At 44.5% G+C, this 23,092-nt stretch overlaps 1 protein-coding gene across 2 annotated transcripts in view; it reads right to left on the bottom strand.

Annotated features, from left to right (window-relative positions):
- Positions 1–227: 227 nt before the first annotated feature.
- The window catches only part of UROS (uroporphyrinogen III synthase), a 69,405-nt gene continuing 46,540 nt past the window's right edge, over positions 228–23,092 (bottom strand). For both annotated transcript variants that reach the window (XM_044297171.1, XM_044297172.1), the window contains 5 exons: positions 20,099–20,173; positions 5,869–5,952; positions 4,529–4,611; positions 2,682–2,783; positions 228–709 (listed from right to left, as the gene is read on the bottom strand). In XM_044297171.1, coding sequence (XP_044153106.1) covers positions 584–709; positions 2,682–2,783; positions 4,529–4,611; positions 5,869–5,952; positions 20,099–20,173 — 470 coding nt within the window. In that variant the 3' untranslated portion in view covers positions 228–583. The remainder of the gene's footprint in view (positions 710–2,681; positions 2,784–4,528; positions 4,612–5,868; positions 5,953–20,098; positions 20,174–23,092) is intronic.

Raw genomic sequence — 23,092 nt, 5'->3', positions numbered from 1 at the left:
GCTGTAGGTTTTTGGTCTGGTCTCGCAGAGCAGGTTTTATGTTGTGCGTGAATTTACTCTCCTTTATTTTTGGGAATATGCACATATTCGAGACTGGCTTTAGTTTATACGGTTTAAGTTGTATGATTGTTTTTAGTGGCACATGTTCCAGCAGCAACAGGTTTAAAAATAGTGGAAGGTTCGACAACCTCAAGAAAGAAGCTAAAAGAAAAGACATAAGTCCCCCCTAAATAAAGATCTTTTGTTTATTTATTTTTTCACATTTTAAACACTTTACGTCTATGAAGACCATCAGCATTTCTGCGCCACTTATAAGTTAGGGGGTCGGAGAGGCTCAATTAGTGGGTGCAATGTACTTTTGGGGAAGCCTTAACATTTCTGGAGTCTTTCCTTATCTCCTATGTCCACTACCACTTGTCACATAATATTTTAATGGGGTGTAATTGGAGAAATCCTATAACACGATGTGAGGTATTTTAAATAGATTTTGGGGTAACAGATATTTTTCTCTTATATGGGAGAAAAAATATATAAAAATCACCACATTCATATTTTGTGATTATCAGCCAGTCCTGAATGCATTTTATTGCCTGTGAATTCTCTGTAGTCCTTCCGCCAGGTCCTGGGGCGTGGGGTTTTGCGCCGTGCAGCTAACAGCGAGTCCTTCCGCCACCATTGCCTCAGAAGTAGTTGGACCAATTGAAGCAAACTAGAACAGAAGAAGGATACAGGAACGTGGTCAAAGAGATTTTCTTATCAAACTATACAACCTATCGATTGCTGGGATCCCTACCGATCCCATTACAAGGGTTCCCTGGGCTTTACTTCTGGCAGATGGGGGAAGGGGGACGCAGGTCACTTCATTGCAGTAAATCAGGAAAACAGGATGACTGCTAAAGCAATACAGTACTGTGGATAGTACATGTGAGCTAACAATACGTAATGTCGGGTTTAAAGGCGTTAGACACCTTTGCAGCTGATTTATTAATTTTTTATATGAAAAATTAAGCAACTTTCTAAATAGTCTTTATTAAACATTTCCTCACCATTTTGCTTCTGCGGATTGTGTGCAAGTCCTTCACCTAGCTGTCGGTGATGCTGACTCTAACATAAATTCATCAGAGTTCTGCTCCTGTTTCTGACCGCTCTCTCTGCTGTCCCCCTCCCTTCTAGCAGCAGGGAAAGGGAGGTGGTTGTACATGGCAGATCAGTGTAAGGAGAGGGGGCAAAGCATCCAATAAGGGCAGCTCACACAGGCCGTAGATAGGGAGGAAAGCACACAGTTTGCAGTGGTAAGACAGCAGCATCCCGAACACACAGATCCAATAGGTATTACTGGGATGGACACTGTCACAGCTGTGTCTCGGTCCCGGTGTAGTTTGCCATGACAGGTCTGCCATGCATGCAGTTGCCTGAGGCAACGTGTTGTTTCTGCATGTGTGTGCACTGCTCCTGTTTCCTGGCCTCTCCCCAGTCTGGTGGTTATGGGGTTAAGGTGTGGATCTGGGTGTGGTCTCATGGCTCTACTTATCCTGTTGCTCATTTGTATTTCAGCCTTGGTTGGCGCTGGAGCTTGTTCCTGTCCTGGATATTCCATCTGTCAAGTGTGAGGGCCACCTAGTTTGACATACTGTCACGGTGCGGTGTGGGGAACTCCACACTGAACACCGATGGAAAGCAGGAAAAATAAACTTATCCCTGCCCCCAGGATAAGGGAGCAGGTCACCTCCTATTGCAACCCTGATCCTAGCCATGACTCCTATCCGTATGAGCGGACCCAGATGGTAGGAGGGCTCATTCCCTGAGTCGCCCTGATGATCCCAGAAATAAAGTTCAGGAACTAGAGATGAACTGTTCCTCCACAACACGGACGAACAGGAGTCTCCACAGGCCTAGCAGCAAAGATAGGGGAAGACAGTGAACAGCAACTGGACCGGCAGGGAAAAACCCAGTGATACAACAACACGCCGGAACAACAAGCACTTACCTGCCTCAGCAACAGGATGGAACACAAATAACTACCTTGACCCCCATGTGGACAGGATGCATGGGGGCACCAGGCAGAGCTGCTCACCGACTTGTAGTTCCCACTCCGGGGAACCCAGGAACCCTCTCACCGAAGGCACAGACAAACAGGGGAACATTCTAGCAACCATGCAGGACTACAAACCCCAAACAGACCAGACATGGAACAAAAAACTAGACATAACAACACACCCTAAACATAAACCACACCAAACAAAACAGGAAGGTAGGGTAGAATAAATAGAAACATAGGGAAGACATTGATGTCAAACTAGGTGGCCCTCACACTGGAGAGATGGAATATCCTTGACAGGAACAAGGCTCCAATACAACCAAGGCCGGAATACAAATGACCTCATGCTCACAGCAACAGGATTAGTAGAGCCATGAGACCACACCCAGATCCACACCTTAACCCCATAACCACCAGACTGGGGAGAGGCCAGGAAACAGGAGCAGACGTGTCACGGCAAACTACACCGGGACCAAGACACAGCCGTGACAGACACTTTCACATGACAATAGTCTAAACCTAGGAGCAGGGTGAAAGCTGGATATCAGAACTAAAAGTGCACAGGAGCATTTGACGATACTGTGCCTCCTGTCTCTATACTCACATAGTACTTTATGAATATTTTCTTTTTGCATTGGGTTACCTTAATTTCCTTTATTCTATCATTTGATAGCTCCTGGATAAATCTGAGGCAAAACTTCACTCCCGATGGGCTGAAAAACACGATGCTTCCTGGGACACCTTCCTAAAGAAGAGTAAAAGAGTAAATTTAATGAGAGAAACTGATGAATCTTCGCCTAGAACCTTTGATTAGTGAGAAGTCTGTAAAAAGCATGTCTACACACAGCGGGAAGGTCCAGCAATTACACCGCCACTTGATATCAATAGGTGCCCATTGACTTCCAGTCCTCTAAAGCGATAGCAGCACGGTGGTCCAGTGGTTAGCACTGGTGCCTTGCAGCGCTGGGGTCCTAGGTTCTAATCCGACCAAGGACAACATCTGCATGTTGTATGTTCTCCCCGTGTTTGCGTGGGTTTCCTCCCGCACTCCAATGACATACTGATAGGGACCTTAGATTGTGAGCCCCATTGGGGACAGTTGGATGCTAATATCTGTATAGCGATGCAGATTATAGTAGCGCTATAAAAGTGCATAAAATATATAAATAGCAACTGGTTGCAGTGGATTGCCACCTCAAAACTACGAATGACAATATTTGAAATGGGGTTTTGTATACCCCAGTGAGATGGAAAAAAAAAAAAAGACCACATAGGTATAAACTAAGGCCACACTCACCTATAAGCAGGATCCATAAATTGACTGCAATACATTTTATTGTATAGGTATTTTACCTGTATTTAAATGTGCAGCACTAATTACGTGCAATCCCATCAGATGTTGGGTTGGTTTGGTGGTGGCATGTGATAGCTTACAACCGATTGCACTAAATATTCCGACATTTATGGCATATCGCTATGAAAATCTGGGGTCCTCCAGCCACAGCGCTCCCCGCTCCGTTCTCGATATAGGTGCGGGGTCCGTCCACCACCAAGCGCTAATCCCCGCCTCTCCTATAGAAGTGAATAGGAGCGTGCCGCGCATGTGCGGCCCATGCTCCCATTCATTTCTATGGGGCAGACGGCAATAGCTGAGCCAGCGCTCGGCTATTTTCGGCAGTGCGCTCTCCTTCACTTTTGGGGCTCTGTTCTCGATATAGGTGCGGGTCCCAGCGGTGGGACCCCCACCTATCAGACAATAGGGGCATATCCTAGGCCAGTGATGGCTAACCTCCGGCACACCAGATATGGTGAAACTCGGACTCCCAGCATGCTCTGTTCATTTCTATGGAGTTCTGAGAACAGCCAAGCAAGTTTGCATCATGGGAGTCGTAGTTTTACCACAGCTGGAGTGCCGGAGGTTAGCCATCACTGCTATAGGCAAAAGTGCCTCTCTGGTGGCTGGGACCGTGGGAGCTCAAATAGACATGCATGTGCAGCATCACCCATCCTGGCCACTTCGTATCCGTGCTGCAGCGGCGGCCATAACCCTCGGATATAAGCAGTGTATAATGTGATGAAAAATGTGTATGGAAAAGGAATCCAGCCAGCAAAGGAAGCAATATGGATAATCACAATACATTAGTAAGTGCCTTGTATTAACTTTCTCTACATGATAAATGCCATTTACTGAAGTGACACAAATCCTTTAAGGGAACTGGAAATAATAAAGCGAGTGTTTAGATTATGCGCCTCAAAGCAATCGTTATGGACTTTCCGACAAAATTTAATAGAATTCAGCAACTATTCCCCTAGTCATTAAAAAAGATAAACCACGAGCTACCCAACAAGCGCTGACAAAATTGATCTGCAAATTCAAAAGGATTACAAAACACAGCAGTGGGGTATTTTTCTTTTTTTTCTTTCTTTTACGGGGAAGTAAAACTGGAACATTTATTAGGACGTGTAATGCTGCGCAGTTAACACGAATACCTTGGTGAAATAATCTGTCAGGGAGGATCGTATATCGGGATGCTGGGCCGTCTGATAAACTGTAAGGCTCTCCAGAGGTACATCTGTAATTAGAAAATAAAAAATGTATTTCTATACAACAGGCTGCCTCGTAACGCCGGCATATTACAGAGACCTACACCTGCAATTTCACCACGGCTTAGAATGTATTCTGGTTTCCTTATGGAAATCTGGATAATACAATAAAGCATTTGCTGTCGGGAGGAAAGGCTTCATGACGCTCATCAAAACCCACTGAGGATGGCTCCTTATAAAAGTGGACGGCTGGTACTGTACACGTTTTACACTAAAACAGCGCCCCTCTTCTTTGTGGCCTGTGACCGGTACTGCAGCTCAGTCCCAATGCAAGTGACTAGGACTGAGCTAAAATACCAGACTTGCCCCATGGATCAAAGACAAAGGGGCGCATTTATTAAGACAGGTCTTGATAAGGCCCTGCGCTGGATCCTCTGGAGCCATGTAGAAGCGCCAGCCTCTACGTAACTTTGGCGTATCCACCGCCGCTTCCTACCTGTCTTACATTTACACCACTTTCTATGCCTAAACCAGGCGTAGAAAATGATTAACAAGACGGGCTTCCCACCCACTTTTTTTTAGACCTGGTGTGAGTGGGGAGAAGTCGCAGATTGCTGAGCCTTTGCGCCGCAATCTTTGCCAGAAATAAGCCTAATTTGGGCATATTTCTGATTAATAAATGTCCCCCAAAGTCTATGTGTGCAGTCTATAGTCATGGAGATACATAGGGCTGGGTAGGATAATTGTAACCTTTTCACTGCCAGCGGTTTTGCGACATTCTGCATACTTTTGACATACACAAATAATATACGGTAATAGAAATAAATAATGAATGTATAATATAGCTTCATAACCATGGCACTTGTGAAAGCGACTCTCAGCACTTTATGCCCGTGGGTGCGCTCACGGCATTTTGTATCACAGTGAATTGTGAATAGACTGCCGGAGTTCACAGTGCATATGTGGACGTGGCCTTAGAAACCACAATTCTGCAAAACTGATTTCCTGTCTAAAGTAATAAATGGGCCATATGAAAGGACCGGGGAGTGAAGGCCACACGTCCTAGAGCCTCAGATGTGTGCCCACCACACGTAAACAATGACTGTTCCAATTCAATGACTGCAAACAGAGATTTTGAATTGATACAGAAAGCATACTGGTAAATTATATAACTTTTTGATACAATAAATAACCTCTTTTAGAAGACCAAAGCACACAAGCCTAAATACTGGTTACATCCTTCCAGAAAAAGGAGAATTGCATGACTGCATCTTGTAGGTACTCACTTTTTTCCTTAAGTCTTTTCGGTAGAACTTCCCTTTTTAAGGAGCCACATGGAAACAGGATGGGGGCAGAGTAAGAGATTGGCTCTGAAAATTTAAAAAAAGGAACTGTGAAATCCAACAAAAAAGTTGTTAAGTACAAAGCGCCATCCACTGTGAATGGGCGCAGCGCTGCAGCGATCAGCTCCGTCACTGCGCGACAGAGGGAGCGGTGTAATTCCGGTGCTGATTTCTGGCACTGGAGCTGATTACGGCCAATCAGATAGTGATGGTCTGTCCTGAGGATAGGTAGTCACTTGTAAAGGAGTGGACAATCCCTTTAAAGTGAATGCCCATTTGTAAGCGTTGTTCTCCATACACCGATGGTCTATTGCTAGGTTGTTGATAAGTCGGGGGTCTGCCAGTCAGGGAAGCGCCCTCCACGCTCACCATTTACATAGGCACAGCGCTGTACGGTCAGACTTTCCCATCTACACCTGGAGGCTGAGAGCGTGACGTAACACGAGACTGCAGCATCCGACTACAATAGGGTTCCGTTTGTAGCCTGTAACAATGGACACCCATAAGTCTGCATTGGAGCGGTATACATAAGGTTTACATGCACGAGGCAATAACAAAAGGTGCACGGCCTTCCTCCAGCACAGTGTAACACAAGATATACACACGGGCAGCGATGCTTTGTAAATCGTGCCGCCCATGGCAAACTTTAGGAATAACAGGATAAAAACGGGATGATATAACGTATCAAGGAAATTAGTACTGATCTCCTCGAGACATACATTCATCTCACTCCTCCGTCGAGCTATTACACCGCGCACGACCACATTCCCTTTGATCTCCGCGGCCTCAAACATTTGATTTAATTTTCAAGAAGAATCAGCAAACAGTCGATGTAAAGCAGGTGATAGATTTGCAAAATGCTAGAAGTGGATCTTGTTGTCAATTATAGCTTTTATTCCTCTGATTACAGGCGGAAAAAAAGAGAAGCTGCTTGTCTATTTGTATAATTTTGGAATGCGGGAGAAAACCGGAGTACCCCGAGGGACTCCCGCATTCCAAAATTATACAAATAGACAGATTGGCTTTCTACAAAATTGATCCTAGTGTGCATTGGGTGTTGGGGTTGAGCCACTGACTTCCAAGCCACACAACTATCCCTGCACTTTGGGTTCCTGTAAGAAAAGTGCATTACAAATGTTTGTCATTGCCTGTAGCAGACTATGAAGGGACAGGGAAATGGTAACACCCAATGGTAATGTGCTCAAATTTATAGTAGGAATAACAGAGGAATAGCTCAACATACATTTATAAGAAAAGACTCTTCAGAATTGTTATTTCATGGAGAACGCAAGTAGTTCCTAAAACAGACATAGTGACAGGTCCACTTTAATGCTATACATGGAATTCACAGTTCCCACTTCTCCCATTTTGGAATGTTTTTTACCATATTGTCACCTGTAAAATCCGTATCAGACCAGGTACCGGTATCGATGCTAGGTTTGGCTGCCTCAGCCAACTACATGCCTTGCAATTCAGCAAAAACCGCTGTTTAACCAATTTGCACATTATGTTTTAAGTGCACCAAGGGCGGACCCAGGGCATTCAGCTGCTACGCTCTCCCTTCGACCACTCTCTCCTCCACCTGACTGGCAGGGCTAGGCTTCTGAATCCTCGTCTTGTCTGGCCCTGTCAGTCAAGTGGAATGGAGAGCGATTAGCAAGGGAGATCAGAGAAGCTAGGGTGCACCGAGTAGCTCTGGTCCACCCTTATTGCACTTAAAGGGACACTGTCCGGCCTTCTGAGCATAATTAGATCTTTATATGCCCTCCTAGGTCTTGTAAGAAGTTTCCAATTCATATAAGTATTATCCCTGTGCGCATTGTAAAACGTGAAAAATAATCTTTATAATCACCTGTCAATCAACTGTCCTTTGTGCCCAAGGAGCGTTCTTTGCGCCGCATTTGTGCCCAGCCGCGCCCCAACTGCCAGATCCTTAGACACGCCCATCTCATTAGAATTCACTTCGCTGGGCGGTATTTTCCTGTCCCCGACATTCGGAGATCCCGCGCATGCCCAATACGAAGTTACGGTCATCGGCCTCAATAGGGGACGCAGGCGCGATGTGATCTCGGTGAGTGAGGGTGCCGGACGCATGCGCAGGATCTCGGAATGTCGGGGACAGTAAAATACCGCCCAGCGAAGTGAATTCTAATGAGATGGGCGTGTCTAAGGATCTGGCAGTTGGGGCGCGGCTGGGCACAAATGCGGAGCAAAGAACGCCCCTTGGGCACAAAGGACAATTGATTGACAGGTGATTATAAAGATTATTTTTCACGTTTTACAATGTGCACAGGGATAATACTTATATGAATTGGAGGGCATATAAAAGATCTAAATATGCTTAGAAGGCCGGACAGTGTCCCTTTAAGCTCTATTTTGCATATTAACCACTTCAACCCCGCTAGCTAAAACCCCCTTAATGACCAGGCCACTTTTTACACTTCGGCACTATACTACTTTCACCGTTTATCGCTCGGTCATGCAACTTACCACCCAAATGAATTTTACCTCCTTTTCTTCTCACCAATAGAGCTTTCATTTGGTGGTATTTTATTGCTGCTGACATTTTAATTTTTTTTGTTATTAATCGAAATTTAATGATTTTTTTGCAAAAAAATTACATTTTTCACTTTCAGCTGTAAAATTTTGCAAAAAAAAAACGACATCCATATATAAATTTTTCGCTAAATTTATTGTTCTACATGTCTTTGATAAAAAAAAAATGTTTGGGCAAAAAAAATAAAAATGGTTTGGGTAAAAGTTATAGCGTTTACAAACTATGGTACAAAAATGTGAATTTCCGCTTTTTGAAGCAGCTCTGACTTTCTGAGCACCTGTAATGTTTCCTGAGGTTCTACAATGCCCAAACAGTAGAAAAACCCCACAAATGACCCCATTTCGGAAAGTAGACACCCTAAGGTATTCGCTGATTGGCATAGTGAGTTCATAGAACTTTTTATTTTTTGTCACAAGTTAGCGGAAAATGATGATTTTTTTATTTATTTTTCTTACAAAGTCTCATATTCCACTAACTTGCGACAAAAAATAAAAAATTCTAGGAACTCGCCATGCCCCTCACGGAATACCTTGGGGTGTTTTCTTTCCAAAATGGGGTCACTTGTGGGGTAGTTATACTGCCCTGGCAATTTAGGGGCCCTAATGTGTGGTTAGTACTTTGCAATCAAAATGTGTAAAAAATGGCCTGCGAAATCCGAAAGGTGCTCTTTGGAATGTGTGCCCCTTTGCCCACCTAGGCTGCAAAAAAGTGTCACACATCTGGTATCGCCGTACTCAGGAGAAGTTGGGGAATGTGTTTTGGGGTGTCATTTTACATATACCCATGCTGGGTGAGAGAAATATCTTGGCAAAAGACAACTTTTCCAATTTTTTTATACAAAGTTGGCATTTGACCAAGATATTTCTCTCACCCAGCATGGGTATATGTAAAATGACACCCCAAAACACATTCCCCAACTTCTCCTGAGTACGGCGATACCAGATGTGTGACACTTTTTTGCAGCCTAGGTGGGCAAAGGGGCACACATTCCAAAGAGCACCTTTCGGATTTCGCAGGCCATTTTTTACACATTTTGATTGCAAAGTACTAACCACACATTAGGGCCCCTAAATTGCCAGGGCAGTATAACTACCCCACAAGTGACCCCATTTTGGAAAGAAGACACCCCAAGGTATTCCGTGAGGGGCATGGCGAGTTCCTAGAATTTTTTATTTTTTGTCACAAGTTAGTGGAATATGAGACTTTGTAAGGAAAAAAAAAAATCATCATTTTCCGCTAACTTGTGACAAAAAATAAAAAATTCTAGGAACTCGCCATGCCCCTCACGGAATACCTTGGGGTGTCTTCTTTCCAAAATGGGGTCACTTGTGGTGTAGTTATACTGCCCTGGCATTTTAGGGCCCTAAAGCGTGAGAAGAAGTCTGGAATATAAATGTCTAAAAAATGTTACGCATTTGGATTCCGTGAGGGGTATGGTGAGTTCATGTGAGATTTTATTTTTTGACACAAGTTAGTGGAATATGAGACTTTGTAAGGAAAAACAAAAACAAACAAAAAATTTCTACTAACTTGGGCCCAAAAAAATGTCTGAATGGAGCCTTACAGGGGGTGATCAATGACAGGGGGGTGATCAGGGGGTCTATATGGGGTGATCACCCCCCTGTAAGGCTCCATTCAGACGTCCGTATGATTTTTTACGGATCCACGGATACATGGATCGGATCCGCAAAACACATACGGACGTCTGAATGGAGCCTTACAGGGGGGTGATCAATGACAGGGGGGTGATCAGGGAGTCTATATGGGTGATCACCCCCCTGTAAGGCTCCATTCAGACGTCCGTATGATTTTTTACGGATCCACGGATACATGGATCGGATCCGCAAAACACATACGGACGTCTGAATGGAGCCTTACAGGGGGGTGATCAATGACAGGGGGGTGATCAGGGAGTCTATATGGGTGATCACCCCCCTGTAAGGCTCCATTCAGACGTCCGTATGATTTTTTACGGATCCACGGATACATGGATCGGATCCGCAAAACACATACGGACGTCTGAATGGAGCCTTACAGGGGGGTGATCAATGACAGGGGGGTGATCAGGGAGTCTGTATGGGTGATCACCCCCCTGTAAGGCTCCATTCAGACGTCCGTATGATTTTTTACGGATCCACGGAAAAAAGGATTGGATCCGCAAAACGCATACGGACGTCAGAATGGAGCCTTACAGGGGGGTGATCAATGACAGGGGGGTGATCAGGAAGTCTATATGCGTGATCACCCCCTTGTCATTGATCACCCCCCTGTAAGGCTCCATTCAGAGGTCCGCATGTGTTTTGCGGATCCGATCCATGTATCCGTGGATCCGTAAAAATCATACGGACCTCTGAATGGAGCCTTACAGGGGGGTGATCAATGACAGGGGGGTGATCAATAACAGGGGGGTGATCAGGGAGTCTATATGGGGTGATCAGTGGTTCATTAAGGGTTAATAAGTGACGGGGGGTGTAGTGTAGTGTAGTGTTTTGTGGTACTTTACATAGCTGCCTGTGTCCTTTGGTGGTCGATCCAAACAAAAGGGACCACCAGAGGACCAGGTAGCAGGTATATTAGACGCTGTTATCAAAACAGCGTCTAATATACCTGTTAGGGGTTAAAAAAATCACATCTCCAGCCTGCCAGTGAGCGATCGCCGCTGGCAGGCTGGAGATCCACTCGCTTACCTTCCGTTCCTGTGAGCATGCGTGCCTGTGTGCGCGCGTTCACAGGAAATCTCGGCTATCGTGAGAGGACGCGTATATGCGTCCAGGAGGAATAGATCAACCACCTTCCGGACGCATCCGTGCGTACAGCGGTCGGGAGGTGGTTAAAGGGATTCTGTCATGAGATTTTACCCCTATAACCTAAACATATGCTCATGTCCTGACTAATCAGAAGAATCCTAAGCTGGCCTTATTAAACGTCCATGTGGCTCTATTTGCCCAAAAAACAGGTTTTTATAACCTGTCAATCGCTTACTTAAGGTGCCCAAGGGGAGGTCTGTCAATACAGGGTGCACGGCCGCACCCCTCGCTGTCGGGTGCCCAGGACCGCCTTCTACAGCTCAGCGCCGCCTCCGCAATCTTATTACATTTTTAGATCTCTATTTTCCAGTTGTTTTATATGATATTACTGCATGTTGTGTGTTTTTATATATATTGATATTTAGTGTCTACTATTACCGCCAATATATACTGTTGCTCAGTGCTATTGTTATAAATGCTAATAAATTTAAATTGGTTCAGATATCCTGAGAGTGCCCAGGTAATTTTATTCTATTTTTATTGTCTTTGGGAGTGGACAGGGTGAGTCCACCCGACTGAGTGCACCTCTTGGGGCCGTAGTTACGCTTGTGCGTTACATTTATCTTTCTTTTTATACGCTGCAGCACGTCGGCAGTGGAATTCACATGCATCTCCTCAATTCTGAACCGAAAATGCACAACATATTTTTCCAGTGTGTGGATTTACCCTTGTATTTCCCATAGAGGTTTGCCTAATCCCAGAATCCTAAACAGCAAAGTCTGTCCAAGCAACAAGTATATTTCCAGCTACCTGCATCTCCGTAGCAACAGACTGCAAATACCCTTCGTAGTCTGATTCTGCAGTCATGTGCTCTTTCTTCCAGGTGAAGATTAGCAAATGGAGGAGTAACACGACTGCGTGATCAGACTACACGGGTTTGTCTGTAGTCTGTAACCATGGAGACACATAGGGCTGTATACATAACATTGAAATACTGTATTTTTTGCCCTTTGAGACGCACTTTTTCCCCAAAATAAGTAGGCGACAGTAGGACCGGGGAGCTCCTTGTGCTGGTCCTATACTCACTGTTCCCTGGTCTTGGTGTGCCGATGCCACACGCGGGCTCTGTGACCTTACGCTGTGTGACGTCAAGCAGGAAGAGCGTTGGATCTCAGGAGCAGCAGCAAGAGTGGCAAGTCATTAACATTGGGGGGTCTGATCTGAGGTCTGATGAAAAATATTTTTTTCTTATTTTCCTCCTCTAAAACCTAGGTGCGTTTTTAGTTTTGTTTTTAAGTTTCTTCCTGCAAATGCTATGAACGTGCCAAGTGTAATGTACAGCTTAGTTTCACAGCACTACTACATTGGGTTGTGGCAGTACATCTCACAGGGCGATTATATCTACAGAACATGGGGATACAAATTCTCTCACTTAATGTCCGTGGGCTAAATTCTCCATATAGACGCACCCAATTATGGTCAGAAACCCTTAAATCTAAATGTGATGTGGTTTTCATACAAGAATCACACCTATTGGAAAAAGATGCTTATAGATGTACACATAAGAATTTCCCCGTAATACACCTCTCTCATACAAGGAAAAAGAGGAAAGCAGGGGTATTTATTGGTATAAAATCTACGCTTACTTTTTCTCTAAATGATTGTATAACAGATTCGGCAGGGAGATATGTTATTCTGATATGCACACTAGATGGTAAACCATTCACGTTAGTGTCTGTATACGCCCCCAATGTCGGACAAGTGGCCTTTTGCAGAAATAATAATGTGGGTGAAGTAATAATGGGAGGGGACTTTAATATCCCGGTTAACTCAGATTTAGACTGCAAGACTATACATGAGAGTCGCCGTATAGATCTTCAAGCAACTCTCCATGAGTCAGCTTTTCATGATATTTGGCGCTATCAACATAGTGACGAACGGGACTTCACGGTCATATGGACGGCGCACTTATCTCAGTCTCGTATTGATTACATATTAGTCTCAAAAAACCTTTTGCACAGGGTCCCGAGATCCGACATTGGGGGAGCGACGTGGTCTGACCACGCACCTGTGGGCATAATTATTGAAGATGATCTGCCTAACCTCCCCCCGCCCACAATGGAGATTGAACACTTATCTTCTCAAATGTCCTGAAAGAGTTAAAGGGTTTTCTGCTAAGCTGCAAGAATTCCAGCACTTTAATGATGTACCTGACACCAATGCTAACACAAAGCATTTATGATAGGGATCTTACTGCAGTCAGCTGCGAGATTGAACAGAAACAGGAACAAAGCAACGCAAGACGCTTTATCCCGTCTACAAACTGCAGAACAAACCCACAAGCTTCTTAACAACCCCCTAACGTTAGCCTCCCTCCAAGAATGCAGATCCTGTCTGAGAAGTTTACTCTTATATCGCCAAGAATTGGGCATGAAACGATTGCAGACACATTTCTAGAGCAGGTGCATTATTGGCACGCAGACTAAACAGCAGGAAAGCTACAGCTAGAATAACTAGTCTAAAGCATGCTAATAATGTGTCCACTCACCCCCAAGAAATAGCCACTGCCTCTGCATCATACTACTCCTCCTTGACAGTAACACCACTCAACCCTCTGCAGAGGCCATCTCGGCCTTTCTGGACCCCCTTACCCTTCCCAAAGTGTCTTCAGATGATTTAAGCATCTTAAAATAGGCCAATCACCACTAAAGAAATTCTCACTACTATCAAAGCCACCCCATCTAATAAAACCTTTCATCCCACGTCACTCCTTTACTTAAAGGGGACCTTTCATCGGTCCAAACATTGTGAACTAAGTATCATGACATATACAGCGGTGCCCGGGGATCTCACTGCACTTACTATTATCCCTGGGTGCCGCTCCGTTCTCCCGTTATGTCCTCCGGTATGTTCTGGGACTTGGTTATAGTAGGCGGAGTCTGCCCTTGTTCTGCTGGGAGTCTCCTTCTCCTAGGCTGTAGCGCTGGCCAATCGCATCGCAGAGCTCACAGCCTAGGAGAAAAAAAAACCTCCCAGGCTCTGAGCTCTGCGCTGCGATTGGCCAGCGCTACAGCCTAGGAGAAGGAGACGCCCAGCAGAACAAGGGGAGACTCCGCCTACTATAACCAAGTCCCCTAAGTCTCCGCCTACTATAACCAAGTCCCTGAACATACCGGGGGACATAACGGCAGAATGGAGCAGCACCCAGGGATAATAGTAAGTGCAGTGAGATCCCTGGCCGCCGCTGTATATGTCATGATACTTAGTTCACAATGTTTGGACCGATGAAAGGTCCTCTTTAACTAAGTTATATAATGGAATCTTGACTTCTGGAAACATCCCTCCTGAAATGTTAGCGGCCACAGTGGTCACTTTGCCCCAGCCTGGAAAAACTCCTAATGCCCCTGAGAATTTCAGACCAATTTCCCTGTTAAATGCGGACCTCAAATTATTTGCTAAAATTTTAGCCTCTCGCCTCAATACTGTGTTACCTGCTCTAATTGGTCCTGATCAGGTCGGCTTTGTGCCAGGAAGGCAATGTAGGGACGGCCCCAGAAAAATGATAAACTTAATGCAAATTGCGGAATGGTCCAGGACCCCCACGATCTTTGTCTCCCTAGACGCCGAAAAAGCGTTTGATAGAGTGCACTGGGGGTTCCTGGACCAGACCCTTAAGAAATTTGGTTTTAGTGGGCATATTTTGCAAGCTATACTAGGATTGTACTCAGCTCCATCAGCGAATGTGTTGGCATCGGGGTTCCTGTCAGAACCCTTCTCGATCACCAATGGCACTAGACAAGGGTGCCCATTATCGCCCCTGATCTTTGCATTGGTTATGGAGCCATTGGCAGAAAAGATACGTAATTGTAGCCAGGTTTCAGGGATTATGGTGGGAAAACGTTCACATTGCATTGGATTATACGCCGATGATGTCATCCTAACGCTATCAGATCCTCTAAATTCACTAGATGCAGCCACTGAGATACTTCACCAATACTCCTTGGTATCATATTACAAGCCAAATGTTTACAAAACGAATGTACTTCCCATTAATGTACCGGATAGCCTGAAGCACGAGATCAGCGAGCGTCATCCTTTTAACTGGGCTACTGAATCAATTAGATATCTAGGGGTAGAATTAACAGGCTCACTATCTGAAATGGTTTCCCTTAACTTTAAGAATCTACGGTCTGAACTCCAGGAAGATTATTCTGAATATAGCAAGGTACATCTTTCATGGAAAGCAAAAATTAACACAGTCAAGATGTTAATACTCCCAAAAATCCTATATGTGTTTAGATGTATTCCCCTTAAGATTTCCAAAACTTGTTTTAAGCAATTGCAGGATGATATGCTAAGTTTTATCTGGGGCAATACCCGTCCTAGAGTTAACAAGAAAATTCTATATCCCTCCCTACGCAAAGGAGGTTTCGGGGTTCCAGATCTGAACAATTACTATTTAGCCAACTTGTTAGACCAAGCCATGGAATGGTGGTCCCCTTCCTCATCCCATCAGTGGCTACACATCGAAGAGCACTACTACTAGCATACCTACTAAAACCCTTTACTTTCTCCCTGCCTTTAAGCACAATGCAAGCTACCATATTTGCTTGGGCACAACTGTTCAGACCTAAAACACCCTTCCCCCTAGATCATAAACATTTTCCTATCTCAGTCATAGACTACCATATTCCTACACTCCTACTTACAAACTGGCTAAATTGTGGGGTGGATACACTGGGAAGCCTATTTGACCAATCCATTTTGAAGCCTTATGAAACATTACACTCCACCTACAACCTGCCTAATTCTCTATTCTACCAGTACCTGCAGATTCGCCACTTTCTCTCCTCTCTCCCAGCTCGTGTGGAGGGGAGAGACAGCGACACACTCTGCGGCCTACTCCAAGAAGGCACCACTCTTCACTCTAGTCTTACATTTTGGTACTCGTTTCTTATGTCAGTAGACAAAGAGTACAAAAAACCTTTTATGACTAAGTGGAGGCTGAGATGGGAAAATAATTCACCCTAGACTCCTGGTCAGACGCTATGTACTGGTCCATGAAATGCTTGAGATGTATAAACCATACAGAGCAGAACAGGAAGATTCAACCAAGGTGGTACCTCAACACCAAACAGATTATCCATACTATCCCAAACTATTCTCCACTATGTTGGAGGGGATGTGGTCAAATAGGCACCCCTTTCCATATGTGGTGGTTGTGCCCTTCACTCACTCACTTCTGGAATTCAGTATCCAGTCCTAGAAGAGGTAACAGGGATAAAGGGAATATTAAGCCCGGAACTAGCCGTTCTACACATTGGTCTGGCGGAAATTCCTCACAATGTTAGGGGCATTGTAGCCCACATCCTTTCCGACTCAAAAAAGGTGATTGCACGCCAATGCAAGGGAATAAAATCCCCTTCAATCAGTGAAGTACTAAAGTTGGTAAACTACCATATGCAGTGTGAGTTCATTTTCGCTGAAACATAGGATAGCAATGCATAACTCATGGCTATTATGGCTGTCCAGCTCGTATGCTGAACCACTTTCTTATTATCTCCTATAACAGGAAAATCTGGGGAATACACCTGTCTGTAAATGTATATTGTACAGGATTACTAAAACCTACAGTAGGTGCGTCTTATGGGCAGGTGAGTCTTATATATCAAAAAAAACACGGTATGTGTTTTTAATCAAAATTATTTGCAAGGATGCTTTGTGCATCATAAGGCAACCACTACACACGTTTGTAAAATTGCTGCACAGTAGACAATGATGACTTTGGTCTCGTCATAGAGCATCCTTTTCAGGACCAGACAAGGTGATTGGATCCAACAGTGAAAAATGAAGATTGTGTTTCCCCTTGAAGAACACAATCGACACATCAATGAAAAGTTCACTGTGCCCTTTGAAATCCAGCGAGACACATAGCACGCTTTATTCTGTGTTTACCTAGGACGAGGGGGGACACTTCACACCGTGGCCTCCCGATGCTGTTGAATTTCAATCTGTGCCGGCGAACGTAATAAAAAAAATGATTTCCTTTTATTTTTGACTCTTCAAAGTCGACTTTGATGTCTGCAGGTAAAAACGAGCAGTCTGACACAGACCAAAATATTTAGAGGTCTCTGCTACATTTTTTGTGTAATATGAATTCAAGTGACTGGACTTGAAAGTGAAGCAGCAGTAAGTGATATAGATGCTGGGATTGTGTGTGCTTTAAGGAGGTGTCAAGATCTGGACGTGGGGTCGGCGATGACAGCTATCATCTAGTTAACGGTGAAAACACGGGATCAGGCTTTGCACAGCAAGCATGGGTTGCAGGTCTCCTGCTATGAAAATCAATAAGCCTTTCAGGCCCTTTCTTTAGCCCCACAGTAATGAACCCAGCAGTTACACCTGGGTTTGCTGTGGGCTAAGAGAGTTGTACTGGAGTGGGGAGAGAATGGCAAGTCCCCCTGACAACACCTGCCTGCCATTCCATAAAGAATTCAGCCCATTAATAAACTTGAACAAAGTGCCTCATAAAATTACACCTCACCCATCTGAGCATTATGGGTGTGATATACACCCCCTGCAGTATTTTACCACACACAATGCCCATCATGTTACAGTGCAGGTAACACCGGAAAGCAAAAAACAACACTGGAACACTGGTCCCTATTGAAAGGGGCACCGACCCATATCCCGTAACAAAGCGGTTGTCCGACCAAATATATTGATGACCTCAGCTGTTTGACAGGGAGGCGCTGCTTCCTGATCTTCACACTACATGTTGTGTAGGCGTAGTGTAATTACAAGTACTCGCGCCATTCACTTGAATGGAGTGGGTACTTGTATTACACTGCACTTACGAGATGAAGTGCAGTGTAAGGCTGGTTTCACACGAGCGATTTCAATGCATTGAACTTGCAGCGTGTGTCTGTGGAAGCCCCCGTCCTGACCTCCCAGCACTGACGGGGTCGCATAGCATTATAGTGATTTATGATGCTAAGTAACCCTTAGAGGTCTGAAATGTATTGTATAAACACTGACATAATTCTGTCAGTGTTATTAAATACATTCCAGAACTCTAATGGTTACATAGCATTATAAATCAGAATAATGCTATGCGACCCAGTCAGTGCTGGGAGGTCAGGACGGGGGCTTCCGCAGACACACGCTGCAAGTTCAATGCATTGAACTTGCTTGTGTGAAACCAGCCTAATGAAAAGGAAGCACCGCTCTTCAAAACCGCTGATCGGCAGGGGTGCCGGGTCATCAGTAGGTTATCAATACATATGGCCGGACAACCCCATTAAGGTTCACAACCACACTTAAAGGGGTTTTCCGGTATTACTCTGGATTTAACATATGCGCATATAGTTGCATACCATGTAAACCAATCCTTTTGGTTGTTTCCATCCTGTATGTAGCTGTGTTACTGTGCACTTTCTCTGCCACACCTGCAGCACTGCCCCCAACATCCAGCTAGTTTATCACCCAGCTATTTACATAAGAGATAAAGAGCGGCATGGACCATGGTCATGTGCCCAGAATGGAAGAAAACCCCTTAAATTTTTAACTGTATACCAGTAACAGTTATGTATAGGGTCATGTACAGAGCTGTTATTTGGCGACTATAGGATGGCATTTACTAAGGGATTGTGTGGCACTGCTACTTGGGCACTGTACAATATATTATTTTTGCAGTGTATGATTGTAGCAGCACTGGAAAGCATTGTTATTTAGGCAATTGTACAGAAGCGTGACATGGGCACCGTACTGTATGGTTATTCGTACACTGTATGACAGTACACTATTGGGAAGATGCTAACAAAAAGTACTGGACAGAACACCATCTATCATAAGGCCAACCTGGCTCTGGGGGAACCTGTCAGTTTTGGCCTTTATGACCCCAAACATTTTAAAAAGGTTTCCTTTTTTTCAATTTTAGGTCAACCAACCTCATTCTGTGAATGCGTTCAGTGTGTGCATGGAGAATGCTCCGGGCGCATATGTTAAACTCATCCGTAAGGCCTGTATGCCAAAAAATGGTCTGGTATGCACTTTTTTTGTTTTAAAAGGGGTTCTCCAGGATTTTCATATTGATCAGCACCCATGGGATAAGCTCCCACTCTGCGCCGCGCCACTCCGTGAGCGCTTAGGCCTCTTTCTAGGCTAGTGATGTCAAGTTCATCGGTCACGTGGCCTAGGCGCAGTTCAGTCCCATTCAAGTGAACTGCAATACCGAGAACAGCCGCTGTACAATGTGGGGCTTCCTCAAACAGCTGATCGGCGGGGGTGCCAGGCGTCGGATGACTTACATCGATGACTTATCCTATATGCAAGGGTTCAGCAACCTTCAGCACTCCGGCTGCTGTGAAACTACTAGTCCCAGCATGCACGCTTACTTGGTTGTTCTTCTAACTTCCATAGAAGTAAAAGGAGGATTCTGGGAGTTGTAGTTTCAGAACAGCTGGCGTGCTGAAGGTTGCTGCTCCCTGCTATAGGCCATCAATATGAAAATCCTGTTAATTGTATAGGAAAGTGTTGTCTTCTGCACTCTTCTATATGGATGGATACAGTAAGAGTGGCATACAAGGTATGTATGTTTGGGAACTGTATGGTGTACTGTACTTATGATGTATACCTCAGAGGAAAGCAAAGTGTGAACGGAACCATAGTTGTATGAGCAATTTTTGCCGGAATGTACTTGTACTTTCTGACGGTGCTGGTCTTGGGCACATTTACAATAGAGATTTTCCATTATTCAGATTTTGGGATTTATTTATTTTTTTTTATCTTGAAAACTACATTCAATAGAGATTAAGTACTGTGAGAACGTAGTGTTCATGTGTTAGTACATGGAACGGGATATACCTACTTGAGCATATGAGGTCAGCAAGCTTCTCCGCATTACCAGACGCTTCCCCTTCAGAAGAAAGGCCGAGGTCATCCACTAGAAGACAACATCCATGAGAGAGTCAGTGATATGGACCGAGACACTGGTCAATAACTGGTTTGGTCGCTATATCTTTATAGTGGAAACCAAGACGCATTGCTGGTTTGTCACGCGGCGGACACTAACGGTGCCTGAGGGACTCCACGGACTTATTTTTCTTGTGTTTCAAAATTCAGCCCGAGAGAACCTACAGACACCACTGATGACCATTTCAGTGGACTAGGACTTCTAATCCATGAAGGCTTAGTCTGTTTCCCGACAGAAAACAACTGCAGCTGCCACTGAGGGGAGATCAATGCGCAGAGATTTTACAGCTTCCATGGAGTTCAATAGTTCGAGTATAAATGCAAAGAGCTCCCTCTAGTGGAGGCTGCAGGCAGCCAGTTTTATAATATACTTTGGGAGGCTTTAGAGCTGTAGGGAGGAGATGTACCTACTTATTTATGCCAGCTGTTTGCTGTAAATTTATTGAGAAATATGGCGTTCAGAAACAGCGCCATAATTATATAGCACCTGTTCCACTTCTTTCAACATGTTGGGTAAAGTGGGTAAAAGTGTGACTTTTCCCTAAACAATTTTTTTATAAATAAAATAGTGAGCAATATCACTGGGGGCCCTTGCTAAGTTCTGTTATGGGGCCCTATGTGTGAAGGGAGATCCAAGATATTACACTGCACGCTCTCAGAATAATATCAGGAATGGCACTCGCCTCCGATTAAAAATTCAAGATATTCTAATTACCTGGCGATGAAACAATGTTTCAGAGGGTTAAGAAATAACATTATCAGGTCTCTTGGGGAAGGCAATTTCAAGTTTCCTTTACTGAGATTCACCCTGGAAACTAATGACGGTATTAAACATTCATTGGAGGAGCGTGTAATGACAACATAGATCAGGGCTTCCCTATTAAGGTGGCCAAGACGGTATTTAAAAGGTGAAGAGGTCAACACTTGCTTCGATTGAAAAAATAAATAAATTATAGTAATAAAATTCTAGCTGTTAAACACAAGTAAATGCACAGACGGTATTTTCACTTAGGAGCTAATTTCTGGGTTCTGAAATGGACTGAGAAAATCTGAGAAGCCGTAGTATCTCCACCAGTATGGCGAATCATGATGCTGCCCCAAGTGGGAGTAAGGGTCCATTCACACGTCCGTAAGTGTTTTGCGGATTCGCAAAACACTGGGCCGACACCCCAACAGAAATGCCTTTTCTTTTCCGCAGCTGCGGACAAGAATAGGACATGTTCTATTTTTTTGCGGAGCTGCGGCCCGGAAGTTCGGGGCCACGGCCCGGAAATGCGGGTGCGGACAGCACACTGTGTGCTGTCCGCATCTTTTCCGTCCACATTGAAAATAAATGGGACCCATTTGCGGACGTGTGAATGGACTCTAATAGTGGTTACTGGTGATAACAGACAATCATGTAAAACTGTAAAATGTACTGTAAAAAAAAACTAAAAATATACAATAAGAGGATACAGCCACCCGACCGGGTGACAGCGGTGGACCTTCTGTCACTCTCGGTCTACTGGAGCTTCCAATGAAAGCAATGCACCCATAATATAAGGTTGGATAAAACATCATAAAAGAAAGTTAAAGGGGCTGTCTTCACTATCCTGTTTGGGTCGCCCTCTATGCCCTGTACGAGCAGCTACCATCCTGGCAGATTCCAGTCATCCTTGTATAACATAGAAAATATATTCATGGGAAAAATAAGGATCTCAAAAGGTAAAATAACAATATTCACTGCCTGTAAGGACGCTAAAAGGAAAAATAATAAATGTGTTTAAAAAGGCAAAAATACCCTTTTCAGGCAATGAACTAATTTCTAGATCCTCCAGGATAGAAATATAAAGCTGGTATCGGCACAGTAGATGGAGATCGAGTGTAGAACGTCCGCGGCATATTCAGTGGGGTCAGGGGTTAAAGGACCCACTGAGGACTTTTATTGTACATGTGAGCAGCAGAGCCGGAGCTTATATACCAGCTACCAAAGTGCTCCATCCTTATTTAGGAGCTCCAGATATTCGGTTCCCACTTATATCAGACTGCTACACGGATTACCAAATACTAATCCTCCCGATAGCTTTTTCGCAGCCATCTATTGTGCACATTACAAGCTTTATATTTCTGTTCTGGAGGATCTCGAAAATTAGTTCATTGCCTGAAAAGGGTATCTTTGCCTTTTAAACACATTTTGTTATCAAGGATTTATTATTTTTCCTTTTATCGTCTTTACAGGCAGTGAATATTATAACATGGACCATTTAAAGGGGTTGTCCGAATGTTTAATACTGATGACCCTTCCTCGGGATAGGTCATACGCATGTGATCGGTAGGGGTTGAACTTCTGGTACCCCTTCTTATTAGCGGTTTGAAGAGGCTGGAATGCAATGGTGAGCACCTCAGCTTCCTCGCGGTTATTCAAGCACACCGCCATCCACTGGATAGTGGCGGTGCTTGGTATTGCAGCTCAGCCCCATTATTTTGAATGGGTCTGAGCTGCGCCTAGGCCATGTGACCAGTTAAAGTGACATCCCCCGAGCGCCGCAGCCTCTTCATACAGCTAATCAGCAGGGGTGCGGGAGTCAAACCACCACGATCAGACATCAATTTTAAACACTCCAACAATCCCCTTTAATATTACATTCCCCCTGACAATACCAGCTGTTTGCTGGGAGCCCCCGGAGTGGGAATCGGGGGTGATCAGATATTTGACACAAGAGACACATTTTCAAAGTTGCTGACTTTAAAGGGAACCTGTCACTGGGATTTTGCGCATAGAGCTGGGGTTATGGGCTGCTAGATGGCCACTAGCACATCTGCAGTACCCAGGTCCCATAGCTCTGTGTGCTTTTATTGTGTTAAAAAACAGAGCTGGAGCGCCGAAATCTCGCGATGCGCGAGCTAGCGC

Source organism: Bufo gargarizans, chromosome 6 (assembly GCF_014858855.1).
Source record: "Bufo gargarizans isolate SCDJY-AF-19 chromosome 6, ASM1485885v1, whole genome shotgun sequence".
NCBI classification, from domain to species: Eukaryota; Metazoa; Chordata; class Amphibia; order Anura; family Bufonidae; genus Bufo; species Bufo gargarizans.
This window is presented reverse-complemented; position numbering and strand designations above follow the sequence as displayed.